The sequence below is a fragment of the Phacochoerus africanus genome, chromosome 11, assembly GCF_016906955.1.
Source record: "Phacochoerus africanus isolate WHEZ1 chromosome 11, ROS_Pafr_v1, whole genome shotgun sequence".
NCBI lineage: Eukaryota > Metazoa > Chordata > Mammalia > Artiodactyla > Suidae > Phacochoerus > Phacochoerus africanus.
The window spans coordinates 124419148-124435583 of NC_062554.1; the positions used below are offsets into that span (position 1 = coordinate 124419148).

General features: G+C 46.8%; 1 protein-coding gene across 2 annotated transcripts in view; it reads left to right on the forward strand.

The window, feature by feature from the left end:
- Nucleotides 1-16436, forward strand: part of RGL1 (ral guanine nucleotide dissociation stimulator like 1) — a 291186-nt gene that overhangs the window by 247842 nt on the left and 26908 nt on the right. For both annotated transcript variants that reach the window (XM_047754302.1, XM_047754301.1), the window contains 4 exons: nucleotides 1735-1950; nucleotides 6022-6125; nucleotides 9570-9654; nucleotides 14944-15033. In XM_047754302.1, the coding sequence (XP_047610258.1) occupies nucleotides 1735-1950; nucleotides 6022-6125; nucleotides 9570-9654; nucleotides 14944-15033 (495 nt within the window). The remainder of the gene's footprint in view (nucleotides 1-1734; nucleotides 1951-6021; nucleotides 6126-9569; nucleotides 9655-14943; nucleotides 15034-16436) is intronic.

Here is a 16436-nt window from a genome sequence, read left to right on the forward strand (position 1 = left end):
CCCACGGCATATGGAAGTTCCCAGGCTAGGGGTCCAATCCAGCTATAGCCACCGGCCTACGCCTCAGCCACAGCAACACGGGGTCCGAGTGGCATCTGCAACCTACACCACAGCTCACAGCAACGCCGGATCCTTAACCCACTGAGCTAGTCCAGGGATCGAACCCGCAACCTTATGGTTCCTAGTCGGGTTCGTTAACCACTGAGCCATGATGGGAACTCCAGGCCTAAGCTCTTCTTACAATTCTGGGCAAAGGTGCTTTTTTTTTTGGCACTCAATACCCAGAGGGAAATAAGAATTCTAATCCAAGGGCAACAAAATCTATCCAGTTCCATGGGTATTTCCCTGCCTTTAGACTCATAAATATTTCAAGATCTGAACTGTTTATTTGGAGGATTGTAAAGGGGTCAAAGTATAAGTTAGGATGAAATAAATTCATTGAATCCACATGTGCCTGTCTCCGCAGCTCATTTCCACATGGGCTTCCTGGTCTTTTGAAGTTTGAATATTTTTGTTAGCTGTACATATTTGATTACGTCAGTTACATTTCACAGCTCAGTGTTAGCTGGTTAAAGAAGAAAGCGCCATTGGTAAGGATCACAGTGGCTTCAGCTCTCCGGCACTTACCACTTCAGCCAAAGCAGCACCGAAAGGGGCAGTGCGTTTGCGTCCAGTTAGCACGCAGAAAAACCATCAGAAGTAACTCGGACAGTCTACATAAAAGTAAACCCTGGTGTTCTCGCTTTAGTACACATCTTTGTATTGAATTGGTGTATAAATGAGAATCAGATTTGGTCAGCAAATTTGTTGTTGTTCCACCACTGAGGGTGTAAGAGAAAGATGGGAAACCAGTGGGTATATTTTAGGCAAAGACCTGGGAACCAGGCCTTAAATTCCTCTTCCTTCTTTTTACTGTGTGACGTTGGATAGTTTTGCCTTTTATACATTTCTTACTGTCTTTTTTACTTTATTTTATTTTTTGGTCTTTTTTTGGCTTTTTAGGGCTGCACCTGTGCCGTATGGGGTTTCCCAGGCTAGGGGTCCAATTGGAGCTGCAGTTGCCAGCCTACACCACAGCTGCAGCCATAGCAACACGGGATCCCAGCCAGGTCTGTGGACCTACACCACAGCTCACGGCAATGCCGGATCCTTAACCCACTGAGCAAAGCCAGGGATTGAACCTGTGTCCTCATGGATGCTAGTCAGATTCGTTTCCGCCGAGCCACGTTGGGGACTCCCCTGTCTTCATTTTGAATAATGGGCACTAGTGACATTGATGAGTGTCCCATGCCCTGTGCTTCTGTGAATCCCTTTTCAGGTGGTCATCCATATGCAGAATACACAGTTCATGATTGTGAGTATCCAGAATGTACCATGGGTATGGTTTTTGAGGTCAGAATAATCTTAGCCATTTCTTTCTGCTAATGAGTAGAATAGATTTTTACCTGGCTTTCCTTCCAACACAGAGAAGTCCAAATGTTCTTGGTCATCTCACTTTTCTTTTGGTCTTTGTGTTCCATGCGCTCAGATGAGCAGATTTGGAAAGGTTACGTGAGCTTTTCTGATAAGTTAACATATTAAGTATTTACTTTTGTCCATGGAAATGAACACCACGAGGCAGATCAAGTAGAAAAGGATTATTCGTCCGTTCACAAAATACCAATTTACAGACGACATGCTGTGCCACATGAAATGTCTGTGTTGTCCTTAAAGTCAATTCCTCTTTTGTTCTAGCAACTATTCAAGAAAGTCGTGCCTCACCACTGCCTGGGCTGCATTTGGTCTCGCAGGGATAAGAAGGAAAACAAACATTTGGCTCCTACGATCCGCGCTACCATCTCTCAGTTTAATACCCTCACCAAATGCGTTGTCAGCACCATCCTGGGCGGCAAAGAACTCAGAACTCAGCAGAGAGCCAGAATCATCGAGAAGTGGATTAACATTGCTCACGTAATTCTCTTTTTACAAATATGCTTTGGGGTTAGCAGGTCTGGGAGACGCTACGTCAGGGTGATGTTTCCATTTGCTTGAAAGGCGAACAAAAGACCACGTGTGGGGGGCCCACTGGGTTTTGTGACCCTTATTGTTGTCCTTCCAAAGTAAGGAAAAAAAGTTGCCTTTCTTAACATTGGAGTTTTATTTATTTTGCCTCTTCAAAAGTAGTGGTCCCCTGCTCATTTTTTTCTGCTCTTGGGCCCCTGTACTGCTGCCTCTTCAGGGTGAGACAGAGCGCCTGCTTTTTCACAGACAGAGGGTTGGCTCTGCGCCATGCTCAGTAGATATACACTGGTGGCCTCCGTGCCCGATGGACAGCCCTTCATCGCAGGATTACCCTGCACCCTTCCAGGACTGAAAGTGTTGTATGTTCTGCAGACTTAAAGAGCCGGTACCTTCTCAGGATCTCAAGTCTCTTATCTAAAGGGCTGAGGTATACAGAGCCCACGTTAATCAAGGGCTTGTCTAAGGGCCTTATATCTGAAGCAGGAGGGCCAGAGTCTGTTCCTGTGCCTAAATTACCTCCTGCTGGGGGTCAGTCCAGTCCCTTGGGTCAGCTGCTTCCATGTCACATGACCCAGACCTTCGCTTGTCAGCATCTTATTTCATGATGGAGAAAAGGTGGACAGTATTCAGTGAGTCACCCAGAATTTTGTGACCCCCTCAATGCTCCTGAACTATAATTTTAGTTTATTTTTTGCTTTGTAGCGCCGCACCTGAGGCATGTGAAAGTTCCCAAGCTAGGAGTCGAATCGATGCTATAGCTGCTGGCCCTTGCCATAGCACCACAGCAATGTGGGATCTGAGCCACGTCTGTGACCTACACCACAGCTCACGGCCACGCAGGATCCTTAACCCACCGAGCGAGGCCAGGGACTGAACCCTTGTCCTCATGGCTACTAGTCGGGTTCATTACCCCTGAGCTGTAGCGGGAACTCTTGGGCTATAATTTTATGTACTTTGGAGATGTAGATAGGCTAAACACAATTAATTTGGTCCCGCAGGAGCCTGTTGTCAAACAGGGAAGCTGAGACCTACTGGAATTGTCTCAGCCTGGGCTGAGGAGGAGCAGGGCCCTCCGAGCTAAGCACTGTGGACGTGGGGGAGGGAGAGCTCTCGCTGCTGCCTGGGGGTGATGGAAGGAGGCTCATGGATGGGATGATGTTTGAATTCAGCCTTGAGTAACTGATGGATTTTTGGTATTTCAGAAAAGGGAAAGTTCCCCCCCCCCCCAGGCAGTAGCAATTACATCAGCAAAAGCCATATGCCATTAACAGCAATTTTGACAAATAATTATTATGTAAACATTCTCTGTTCTGGACTCTATGGATCAACCCTAACTAAAACACATTTTGTTTTCTACCCTGTTTTATATTTTTTCTCATTAAGCCCCAATCTGGGCATTAATAATGCTTAAACTTTTACACTTTCTTTTTTTTCCCACCTTCTCTTTTGCTGTCTTTGATTAAATAGCAAAGCCATAATTGTGCCAGAGAATTTATTTTGAGTCTGTAGGTGGGCTGATACCACCGACTTTTTAGTTTATGGAAAACTACTACATGGAAGAAACAGACTATCTTTTGCAAGTTAGACATTTCCTGTTCTGAATTGAGCTTTCTTATTAATAAGTAAGAGCTACAAAAGAAGTTCTAATAGAGTGTGATAGAGCATAGAATTTCTCTGTCTTCTTATACTGATAAGAAAATGTATTTTTTTGGGGGCCACAAATGCCATATCATTTCCAGTTATCTACATGTCTCAGAAGAAAGGTCTGTCTACTTTTAATCAATTCAATTGCTTAGAAAATCTGTAGCAAGCATATCACATCTATATGGCTCAGACAATGACTTTTGGTCCAAATTAAGTATAAATTGTGCGTTTATGTGGTAATAAGAAATACAAGTTGGGAGTTCCCATCGTGGCGCACAGGGGAAACAGATCTGACTAGGAACCGTGAGGTTTCGGGTTTGATCCCTGGCCTTGCTCAGTGGGTTAAGGACCTGGTGTTGCTGAGAGGTCGCAGATGTGACTAGGATTCTGCGTGGCTGTAGCTGTGGTTGGCAGCTGTAGCTCTGATTGGACCCCTAGCCTGGTAACCTCCATATGCTGCGGGTATGGCCCTAAAAAGCAAAAAAAAAAAAAGAAAGAAAAAGAAATACAAGTTGTATAATATTCCAACTCCCATAGCACATGCTTAAAAGGCAAGGGTTCTTAATGCTTGATGATGTAGATTCCCAGTGCTGAGCAGGCCTCATCCCTTGAAATTGTCTAGATAACTTAATAAAATAATAAAATTCACAGCTGACTTCCAGCCAGGAGTTACTTTACTTTCCTGCATTAATCACAGTCATTTTCTATTGAGAGGATGCTTGAAAAAATGATAATTTTACACACACAAAATATTTCTGACCTAATAGAATTTATATTTTCTTGGACTGGCCTTCCTGCTACATTTTTACTTTTGCCTCACAATTCCTCAAAGATCCCTCCTTTTCTAGAAATGGGGCCAGATGCCTCTTGTACTCCTTTAAACCCTTAGCTTAAGCCTCTTTCTGAATAATGTGTTCCATATGTTTATTACAATTTGCATGAAATCGCCGGGCCTGAGTTCCTTTATTTATTGCAAGTTTCCTGATTTTTAGAGCATAACTTGGATTCTGAACCTTTGTTGAACCATGCTCTCATGGGCTTGGTTTCCAAACGCACTATAATTCAGAGCTCGCTTGCTCTCTCTTCCCCCTCTGTCACTCTCTTTCTTTATAAATAAAGGGAAAGCATCGAGGCGTTTAAAAAGAGTGGGCATGACTTTTGTAAAGAACTTCGGCATTTACTCTAAGAAAATGTTGGGGTTTTTTGTTTGTTTGTTTGGCATAATAATTTTAAGTAGCCAGATTTGGGCATGCTCAGTTAGAGGATGCTGTTTTTCCTTCACATTCAGGACTAGGATGACATCATGAAGTGATCTTTTAAGGGCTGTGCATTTATGCCCAACCACACTGGGACCTCTTGCCCTTGATGTTCTGCACAAAGTCAAGCCCATGCTCACATAGTGTACTTGATTGTAAACAGCGGGGGTGTCACACTCCCTCCTGCCTGCGCGTGAAGCATCTCCTTGGACACGAGGCATCGTCCACTCTCCCCATGCTGCCCCCTTCCCCCTTCTGGCTGAGAATGGGATCCTCTCCCTGACCGTCTTTACTGTCCCTGCCGGTCATTCAGCAGGGCTTTGACTCCAAGGTCACTGCCTGCGGATGCTACAGACTCTGAAAGATAGCTTAAGTTTCAGATCAGGAAGCCTTCCCCCTTCCCCAGAAAACGACATCCAGAATGCTTCCTGTTCTCTTTCTATTTTGTTTGAAAACACCGCCAAAACGAATTTTACTTTAAAAGCTCAAGTTGCTTTGGAAACACTGAAGTACCAAGGTGTTTCTGGATGTTTATGATTGTGGCACAAGCCAATTTGAAACCAAATGCATGTGTATAAAAATATTCCCTCTTGGCTAGGAATATAAAAGCCGAAGTTCAGCTCGTGGTGACGGTTTATTGCCACGTTATATACCCCTCTCCAGACTAGGGTTGGTCAGGAGACGCTTGATACCATCTGACCTCCAAGTGGCTGCTGCCCGATTCATTTCGTGGGTCTAAAGGATACAGTCATCTTTCATGTGTATTTTGAGGGTACACGTGTGCTTTCCAGAAGAAGAAAGTTGGCTTTCTCTAGCAGAGCCCTGTGGACTCGCCTCCATTCGTGTTTTTACTGGGAAAGCTGGAAGCCATAAAACTGTAACAACAACACAAAAAATATATTAAAGGGAGAAAAACAAGCCTTCGGTGCCAAAATCTATAAAGTGTTTCGGCGACGGGGGTGGGCGTGAGGAGTCCCTTTTTGATGTTCAGTATTTATACAGCTGCCTATTTAGTGGTAAGAATTCATGGCAGCTGTGATAGCTCTAAAACAGGAAACCACCAACTCACTGTATTATTGATATTTAAATGCCTTTTATCTTTTAATCACTCTCCGTACAGGAATGTAGAATCCTGAAGAATTTCTCGTCCTTGAGGGCCATCGTGTCGGCCCTGCAGTCCAATTCCATCTATCGGTTAAAGAAGACTTGGGCTGCGGTCCCAAAGTAAGTCCCACGTGTCTGCTCGGCTTTCTGTGGCTGCGCTGATGAGTTGCTGCATGAACGGTGTGGGGCCTCACCTTCAAAGCTCGTATTATATAACTGAGAAACATATTTGAAGGCCTCCATGTGTTGCAGGCAGGGTGCATTTTACACATGATGTCGATGAGTTGGGAGGCAGGGCTGTTGCAGGAATCAAGCGCCTTCGTAAAGGGTGCCAAAGCCAAGACGATTGGCTCCGGGAATGATTTTAAGGATGTGCCTGTTACCTGGGTTTTGAAGGGGTACAGCCGTAGAATGATGAAGTTACAGCAATTTGCCATTACTTCTGGTTATTCTTCTGCCGTGTTCCAAAGCCTTAAGCTGTTTCCAAGCTGTTGAGGGATGTAATGACTGCAGATAGGGCGTCAGTTCTTGCTGTTCAGCAAGCATCAATGCATGTAGTTTCTGCTTCTGCCTATTAAAAGCTATCTTAGTGATGTGAAAAAAAAAAAAAAAAAAAACCTCTAAGTATTCCTTCCTGGGTACCTGACTAAAATTATTAACTAGCCACATTTAATATTGTCAGCTTTCTGTTTCTCGCTGTAACCTTTGGTTCAAAGAACAATGTAATGTCCTTACTGTTTCACTCTTGCTCTCGCCCCCATTTCCAGAGCTTCCCTGAACTTTTTGCAAATGAGGGAGGGGTGAGGGAAGGGGTGGTTCTGGTTCCGCGCCCCCCCCCAGCCCCAGTACAAGATTTGGAGGCTGGAGAATGTGTCTTGATGACAAACTAGGCCAGCTAATTTGAACAAGTCTCCTTCAGTTTGCACTGATGAAGAAGTCAGGCCATCCCAGCGAAGGACGTATGAACTGTTGATAATAATCTATACTGGATGTGGCGCAGTCAGTTCCAGTCGGGAGGGAGGTCAGCTGGCTCCCCAGGCGGGCCGGCCGTGTGTGGAGTTGGGGGGTTGGGTTCTTGGGGGAGAAGGTCTAGGACTCAGTTTCATCAGCTCACTCAGAGCTGATTAAGCCTTCAGGGACTGACACTATCCAAACTTGCAAGAGGCCCAGACTGGTCACCAGAGTTTGCAAGATTTATGCTGAAAAAGGAGTGCCAGAGTGTCCACACTACCGATAAGCTCCCATTCGCAGTCAGAGGAACGTCTGCCTGGAGGGAAGTCCCATGATTTATTTCGTAATTCTGTGATGGGTAGAGCCTTTTGAAAAGGGTGATCTTAATGCCTGGTGTTACAGGGCTGCAGACGCCCTAGCCCCTTGGACTCCAGAGCTCATGCTCTGTTATCTGTCAGGAGAAAACGTGGCAGATAGGCTTTTCAAAGTCCAGGGTAATTTTCTTGATTATCACTCTTTTCTTGGGTTCTTCCTCCTCTTCATTGGTTTGGAGAATCGAGATGACTCTGTGTGATAGATTAGTTGATTGGTTTTCCCCTGCACAGATGTTTTATGAAAGATGGATCATATAAAATCCGTAGATGACAGGCCCTGGTGAGATATGATGGGAAAACCAGATACGTACAGCGCCCAGCGCCTCCCCTGCCTCCCCCCCCCCCGGACTGCTTCTCCTCATCTCTGTTTCCCAACTGCGGTATCAGAAGCAGAGGATGGTCGGGGGCTGATATGCAGGCTCACCCCATTGCAGCCTTCTCTGATGGGAGTGAAAGGGAAGCCTGTCTTTTCTTGGTGGGTAGTAAGTAGCACACTGTGGAAAGTCACTTAGCCAGCCAAAGATTTCTTCCACAGCAAATGTGAAGCTAAAACACACAAAAATTAGTGGACTTGTTTCTTAATTTTCTTGGTTACCATATGGGAAGAATGGTATTGTGTATTTATGAAACACCACAAAACGGAAGTTCCCTTCACGGCTCAGCGGTCAACCAACCCGACTGCTATCCATGAGGATGCGGGTTCGACCCCTGGCCTTGCTCAGCTCAGCAGGTTAAGGATTTGGCGTTGCTGTGAGCTGTGGTGTGGGTCGCGGATGCAGCTTGGATCCCGAGTTGCTGTGGCTGTGGTGTAGGCCGGCGGCTGTAGCTCCAATTCGACCCCTGGCCTGGGAACCTCCATATGCTGTGAGTGTAGCCCTAAAAAGCAAAAAAATAAAAAATAAAGGAACACCACAAAACAAGCCTCAGAGCCCCATTTTATAGAACCGAACACGGGTGTCCGGTTTGTTTCTTGGTGGGTTCATGTTTTAGTAGGGACACCGCAGAAGTGACCGCGTCCATATCAGCTTTACATAGTTTCTATTGCTAAATTCAAGGAACAGGGTTAGATATTTTATGTGGTTTTATCACTTTCCTGATAATCCTTTATGTTAATAACTTTCAGTGGACAAAGACATGTATTTATTTCTCTTTAGGGTCACGTGTAATTAAGTTCATAATGATTTTTTCCAAATATAAATAGCTTTAATGGTTTTATTCTAAGAGTCCTATCGCACTCATTGTAAAACACATAAATTCTTAATAGTGAGAGTGTTGCATGCGGCTCCTGTTAGTTCTTGGCCTTCAGAATCAACCAGTCAGTTACACCGGAGGGTTAGAGAAAAGCCTGAGGCCCAGGGAGACTGCGATACGAGGGAGGGGCCCCGGGTGGAGCAGGCTCTGTCCCTGTGACTTTCACAGCCATCCTACAGAGGCTGTGAGCCCTTCATTGTGCAGAGAAGCAAATGGAAGCTCAGGAAGTTGGGCAGCTGGTTTCAGATCACTTAGGGAGTGCATGGCAGAGGTGGGATTTGATCCCACCTCCTCTGGCTACAGCGCCCGTCCTGATTCCACCATCTCCTCTGACTCTGAGGGTAAGAGCACTGGCCTGTGACTCCGGAAGCCTGGGTTCTGGACGGCAGCTCTCGGCAGTTAGTAGTGGACACTTGGGCAAATCCCTGCCCTCGGCACCTTCATCTCTTAAGTTGAGGGGATTGGTCAAGACGAGTGCTCAGGTCCTGTGGAGCCGTGGATATGTTGCCAGAAGAGAATTTTTTTTTTTAACTTGCTGAAGAGAACACGTCCCAATTGGACAACTTAATACCCAATTTAAGAATCTTTATGACTATAACATGCGTGGTTAGAAAAGAGCCCTCTCTTCACATGGGTGACCGTGCTTACCTTTAAAAAAAAAAAAAAATCAGCCACCCTGCATCAAAAAGGTCATTGGCTTCATCTGTGCTTACTTTGCCCATTGATCCTGAGCTCAGTACAATCCCTCTGCAGCCAGGGGTACTGAGGACAATTGGGCCAAAGGTGTTGGATTTTTTTTTTCTTTTTTTTTTTTTGCTGCACCCTAAGCAGATGGAAGTTCCCAGGCTGGGGATCACATCCGAGCCAGAGCTGTGACCTGTGCCACAGCCATAACAACGCTGGATCTTTAAGCCACCACGCCACAGCAAAGACGTTGGGCTTTGACTAATCTTCCTCTGTAAATATCTTCTTAATCCCTCTTTTGTAGGGACCGAATGCTGATGTTTGAAGAACTCTCAGATATCTTCTCAGACCATAATAACCATCTGACCAGCCGGGAACTACTGATGAAGGTGAGGGTATTGACAGCCCTGGAGTCCATTCCAGGGAGGAGTAGCTTGGGGGCTCCTGGGATTCGTGCCTTACCCCCGAGAAATCCCTAAGGGATTAGAAGGCAGAACTTTGGGTGGTTTATGCCAAACCAAGAAGTTTGTGGCTGAGACGATCCAAAGTCCAGCTCCTCAGCTTCACTGTGATGCAACCAGATTGTGAAACTCGGGTCGCCGCCTGTAGCTCCCTCACAAATGGCCCTGCCAGGGCCACGTGCTGGCAGTTAGGTGAGTGAGAGGGCCTGGAACATCCTTCTCAGCAAAACATCTTCTGGGAGGATGGGGGCCAAGCGTGCAATTCCACATCCTTTATTTATTGCACAATCTGTCAGTCAGTGGTATTTAGTGAACATTAGAGAAGTGCTGACCTCTGAACTTGAGGCTAGTAAAGGTATGGCATGGTTCATTTTCTCTCTCTAGACATCGGTTGAATGCCTAATGTTTGTCAAGCATTTGATTTGCCCCTGGGAGTATGAAGAAGACAAATACGGATCCTTTTTTCAGGGGCTCACCTTCTCGTGGGTGGATATAGACACTGAGCAAGAATAAGTAGTCAAATCAAGGTACAAATAATTGATGGTGAACAGTCCCCAGAGTGGAACACGGTCCAGAGTTCATCTTTACGGCCTTTCTGGAGAGTCGATTTTTTTAAAAATTTATTATAGTCGATTTACAATGTTCTGTCACTTGCTGCTGCCCAGCAAAGTGACCCAGTCATACATAGAGATACATTCTTTTTTCACTTTATCCTCCATCCCGTTCCATCACAAGGGGTCAGATATAGTTCCCTGTGCTGTACAGCAGGATCTCATTGCTTATCCATCCCAAATGCAACAGCCGGCATCTCCTCACCCCGTATAGAGTCGATTTTTTTTCATCGTCATTTTGCAGCTGGCCGAGACGCAGGTAAGGAACGTGCCTGACGTCCCACACCTGGTCGTGGTGGAGCCAGAATCTGAATCCAGCCTGGTGAGGCTCTGAAGCCCGGGCTTTCATCACTTAGGCAGGACATTTCTTTCGACCCCTTGGGAGTGGGAGGCAGGGAAGGCCAGGTAGAGCGTGGTAACTCAGTATTGACTGAGCATTCACCGTGTGCTGGGCAGTGGTGGTCCAAGCACACCGAGGGCAATCCCTGATCGTCAGGAGAGTACAGTCTCAGCGGGGAGGTGGAGAAGCAGACAGCTATGTAGAAAACCGTGGTGTACTGCTCCTGTGGGAGGAAGCCCTGAACTGCACAATTAGAACAGAGGGTCCATGTCCTCAGCCTCCTTCCTTGTCTGTGAACTGGAGACGGCAGCACTCCTGAGTCTGCCGACCTCACAGAATTGTTTTGAAGATGAAGATGAAATATTTGACAGCAGTGGGCAAATGTAAATTATTTTTAGTATTCACAAAGTCTGCATGACAAATGAAAATGAGAAGAGTTGAAGCCGCAGGTGTAAGCAAAGGGCAGGCCCTGGAGGAGAGGCTCAGAAGAGGCAGCAGCTGGTACCTGTTAGGTCACTCGTTTCTGTGAGGGCATCTTCTTCCGTTTTCCCGACTGTTCTTCTAGGTCCCCTCTTCCTTCGTGTCTCACTGAGGACTCCCCTTCTTCTGGAATCCTTCCTTGAAGGTCCGTTCCCTTGGGCTCCAGAAGCCCGTCAGTCCCCTGTCCTAGCCCTTCTCAAATGCTCCACTAGGAGCGCCTGCGCATTGCATCCGTCTCCCTGCTGGCCTGGAAGCCTCTTGCAGGCAGGGACTTTTTCACTGTTCTGTCTGATGTCTCATACATGAGGGATGTGGCACGTGTGGAGAAACTCTGACTCCATGCATCGGTGGGTCTTCCAGTTCACGTGGCAGCGTGCTCACCCTCAGCCCTTCTTGGCGTAGACAGTGTGAGCAGGGCAAGGTGGCTGCTGTCTGGCTTTGGACCTGGCTCACCTGATGCACTGCGCACTGACCAGGGCTTGCCTGCTGAGGTCGTGTTAACTCCCTGCCTCACCCCCACCCCGGATTTGCAGACTTTAAATGGAAACTCATCTGGCTGGAAGGAGATGGCTTAGTGGTCTCCGTGTCAGTAATAGAAAGCTAGACTAACTGGAGCCACACAGTCAAATCCCGATAGCTCTGAGTCATCCTTCCAACGCAGATAAATCGAATACTGTGCAGCTCATTGCCTGGTGGCTGTTCTGGCTGAAACCTTAGAAGCAGAGCTATATCTGGACATTAAAAGTCCCATAAACCTTTCTGAAATGTAGACATTTACCTCGGTGCTCTAAGTTAAGTTTCTTGTATATGGCTGAAATCCCAGAGAAATGAAAAACTTGGCTATGAATTCGTGTGGTCTGTGTATTATCATTCATGATAGTGGCATGTTTTGGGCAGGTCATATGTATATGTAGGTCCCTTTCCCGTCATCTTTGTTTATTATCCTTCATGGGAAGTTTATAATTCTGGATGTTAATTCTCAGCACAGTTGTAATAAAATGCAATCAACTTCAGTTTGTAGAAGAACCGCAGAGAAAAATAGCTACTCTCTGTTTTTAATCTGCCGCTCCTGGACTTATGCTGATTTGTGGTTGAATAATCTTGGTCTTTAATGGTCTTTTCTTCTGCTTCTCGGGAGATGGAAGGTGTTTCCTCTATAGTACTGTGGTCGAGGCAACATCCTAATTAGCAAAAATCTATGGTTTTCCTTTTAATTGTTGGAAACAAATGTTTTTATGTTACTCAAAGATGATCTTAAACCTGTCACCTCCTTAGGATTTCCGAAACTTGTGTCAATCCAAGCAGGTGATCTATAGAGTCCACACAGCTCAAAACAACAGGAAAGCAGAAATGCCACCAAATCTTCTTGGTTCTTGGGGCTCTTGGTGAGAGGAGTTGGGTTGGATTGGTAGAAACAGTTGCTAGAAAGGCCTAGGCATTCGGCTCTGGTGAAGACGTCTATTCAGTGAAGCTCCGAACACGCTGAAGTCAGATGTGGGGCAGAAGGTAGTAGAGCTGTGCAGGCCTGGTCGCATAATTACCATTAACTGCTGAGCTGTTATCCATCCATCTATCCATCTATCTATCTATCTTTTGGCCGCACCTGTGGCATATGGAAGTTCCCAGGCCAGAGATTTGAATCTGAGCTGCAGTTTCAAGCTACACCACGGATGTGGCCATGCTGGCTCCTTTAACCCACTGTGCCAGACCAATGATCAAACCTGCACCTCCACAGCAACCCGAGCCTCTACAGTCAGATTCTTTTTTTCCCTTTTTTTTCTTTTCATGGCTGCACCCACGGCATATGGAGATTCCCAGGCTAGGGGTCAGATCAGAGCTACAGCTGCTGGCCCACACCACAGCTCATGGCAACGCTAGATCCTTAACCTACTGAGCAAGGCCAGGGATCAAACCTACATCCTCATCCTAGTCAAATTCATTGCTGCTGAGCCACAACGGGTACTCCTGCAGTCAGATCCTTAACCCCTTGCACCACAGTGGAACTAGCATGCAGTGAATTGTCAGTTGACACCTTATCTGGAAGAACCGACCCGTGTCAGTTTAGCTTTCCAGCCAGAAGTGGAATCTCTCTGACATGAAGTCATGCAATCAGCCTGTCCTCCAGCTCCCAGTGTCAGGCCTTTCTCCTCCTGGTAAGGAGGTTGTCCTAAGTGCTCTTTTAAGCTCCCTCCCACTTCTGTGGCTCTGTGATTCTCAGGAGCCTCGTAACTTTTCAGAACTCCTTCCTAAGAATTTTAGATCTGTTTGCAGTAATGTCCATACATTACACGTCTGCCGGTGATGAAGCTGGACAGGAACCAGAAGGACCTCCACTCAGGAAAGAGATGGACAGTTGCATGCAAGTCAGAGAGAAGTGATTCCTCACTCCAAGCAGATTCTTAAGAATTTGGGAGGACTCACAACCACCTGGAATAGGAAATGGCACCTTTGGGCCACTTTCCTTCCTCCCCAGGAAAAGCTAATAGCAGGAGATCATTAAATGATGCGGCTTCATGTTATCACGTATAATAGGGAGGCTGGAGGTAGGTAACGAGTCCCTCTGGGTTCTGCCCAGTGACGTACCTGGACCCGCTGAAGGCTAGCGAATGGTGTGAGCTCCTGATGCTGCACTGTCATTGGAAAGGCTGTGTCACTGGAGGAGGTCCCCTTGCAGTCCTTCAGCAGTGACAGGTCACATGCTGCAGTAACATAATAAACCCAGGAAAACTGACTGAGGGAAAACGATGGCCAGTTATGCGCTACTGAATTGTGACATTTGCCTCCCATTCATGCAGTTCCTGGAAAATGAGAACTTAACAAGACCCCAAAACCACAAAACCAAAACCACTTTATGTGCCGTCAGCAAACTGGAGATGAGTCATTATGTAGAGGAGTTTGTTGTTATAGAGAAAGGGTGGCCCTCTGTCCTCAGGCACCAGGAGGAGGGATTGATTTGTAGGCGGTCCGGACCTGGGAGGCAACTCTGGCGGATGGACTCGGGGCCGGGAGGCGGGGATGTACGAAGGTCTGGCTTCCAGAGATGTGTGCTGGACTTCCTCAGAAAACTTCCGGCACCAACGTTTCATTTAGCCAGGACATACCACAGACATGGTCCCTTTACTTTCGCAAAATGCTGGCACATGCATTTCTGGCCAAGATCAAGAAATCACAAAATGTACAGAGGAACAGATGTTCAACTCTAGGGCATGTGATTATTTCAAGTGAATATTGGGATGTGTAAAAAAAATTGCAGTTCTGGGAATTGCCTGCCTTATATTAATGATTAATTTTAATTAATTTATTTATTTACTTATTGCTTTTTGGGTCCATACCTGTGGCATATGGGGATTCCCAGGCTAGGGGTCAAATCAGAGCTGCAGCCACCAGCCTATACCACAGCCATAGCAATGCAGGATCCGAGCCACTTCTTCGACCTACACCATAGCTCCCTGCAATGCTGGATCCTTAACCCACTGAGCGAGGCCAGGGTTTGAACCCATGTCCTCATGGATACTAGTTGGATTCATTACTGCTGAGCCACAATAGGAACTCCAGTGATTGATGTTATAACTAAATAGGAAAACCATGGCTACCAAGCCCTATCCTGAATAGACTGCTTTCCACAAGCCAGGTGTTTGCCTAAGACAGCCTAGAACCCGCTGGAGGCTCCTTCATTGTGCATGGCTGCAGGTAGTTTTGCAGAGGTTCTGTACCAGAAACTAGATCCCCCTTCACTTCTTTCTAGCATCTTTCTCCATCACTCCCCTCTGTGCTTCTGTTTCTTAGGAAGGAACCTCAAAATTTGCAAACCTGGACAGCAGCGTGAAAGAAAACCAGAAGCGGACTCAGAGGCGGCTGCAGCTCCAGAAGGACATGGTATGTAAGGCCTGAGGGGTCACCAAAGAGCCGCCCCTTGTGGGTGCTGGGAACCTGCCTGGCACCAGAACCTTCCATCTGCAGGGTGCCCCTGCCCTCAAAGAAGTTCTCCCATTCTTTACTTCATCTCTTCTCAGCAGCCCTGGGAGGTCAGTAGGAAAGCTGTTCTCACTCCCACTCAGCTCAGCAGGAGGTAAACACAGAGAGTCACAAATCATGTTCCTGGAGCTTTTTTTTTTTTTTTTTTTGGTCTTTTTGTCCTTTTTTTAGGGCTGCATCCACAGCATATGGAGATTCCCAGACTAGGGGTCTAATGGGAGCTGTAGCTGCCGGCCTACACCACAGCCACAGCAACACCAGATCCTTAACCCACTGAGCGAAGCCAGGGATTGAACCCGCAACCTCATGGTTCCTAGTCGGATTCGTTTCCGCTGCGCCACGACGAGAACTCCACTTCTTTTTTTTTTCCTCCTGGAAGAGAAGGAACATCTGTGGCAAGAAAACTTCTGTCCTTTTTGCTGTCCTCCTTCATCCACTCCTGCACCTAGGAGCTACTGCGACCTTAGCCTTGAGACCTCCTGGGCCTCAGCTCCCGACAGGAATGCCTGCTGTGGTCAGCTTGGAACACATGGTGGCCCAGGGCCCGGGTGCTGGGGCCACCTGGTCCGTGAACTTGAGATCTTTTCTTCTGGTCCCAACCCTTTAGTCCTTTTCTGGCTCTCCTCGCTAACCCCCAAACCCAGCCAGATCTTTCTAGTTTTTCAGTGCCCAAAGGAGCATCATACCTCCCTCTTGAAGACTGAAAGGTAGTTAATGAACATTATTGGCTGTAGTTTTAAAGCTCCCTGAACTTCCAGTGTCGAAGGCGGGGGGAACCAGAGAGAGCAGGTGAGGGACCGACAGGCTGTGAATATTCTCAGCCCAGCTTGAGGAGATTTGCTGCTCCTTGGGAAAGCTGGGCAAGTATCAGAAATGCCGTGTTTGAATGATGGGGCTCTTCTGTGACATAAATTAGCCTGTGAAACATTTACAGCACTTCTGGCTTTTTTGGTTGTTCAAAGACAAGTTAAAAATAGCTGTTAAAAAAAGAGAGATTATTTTAGTTCGGGATGAGACCTTGTGTATATCACAGGGAAGGACACACAGCAGCTGACAGTGAGGGGCTGAAGGACACAGCCCCGCTTGGTGTCCTCTCCAGGCAGCTCTAGCTGAGGAAACAGCCAGCCTCACGCACGTCAGGCATCCTGGTCCTGCCCTGGTGGAGACTTTGTGTAGGAATTAAAAAAATCTCTTTCAAGGAGTTCCCGTCGTGGCTCAGTGGTTAATGAATCTGACTAGGAACCACGGGGTTGCGAGTTCGATCCCTGGCTTCACTCAGTGGGTGAAGGATCCGGCGTTGCCAT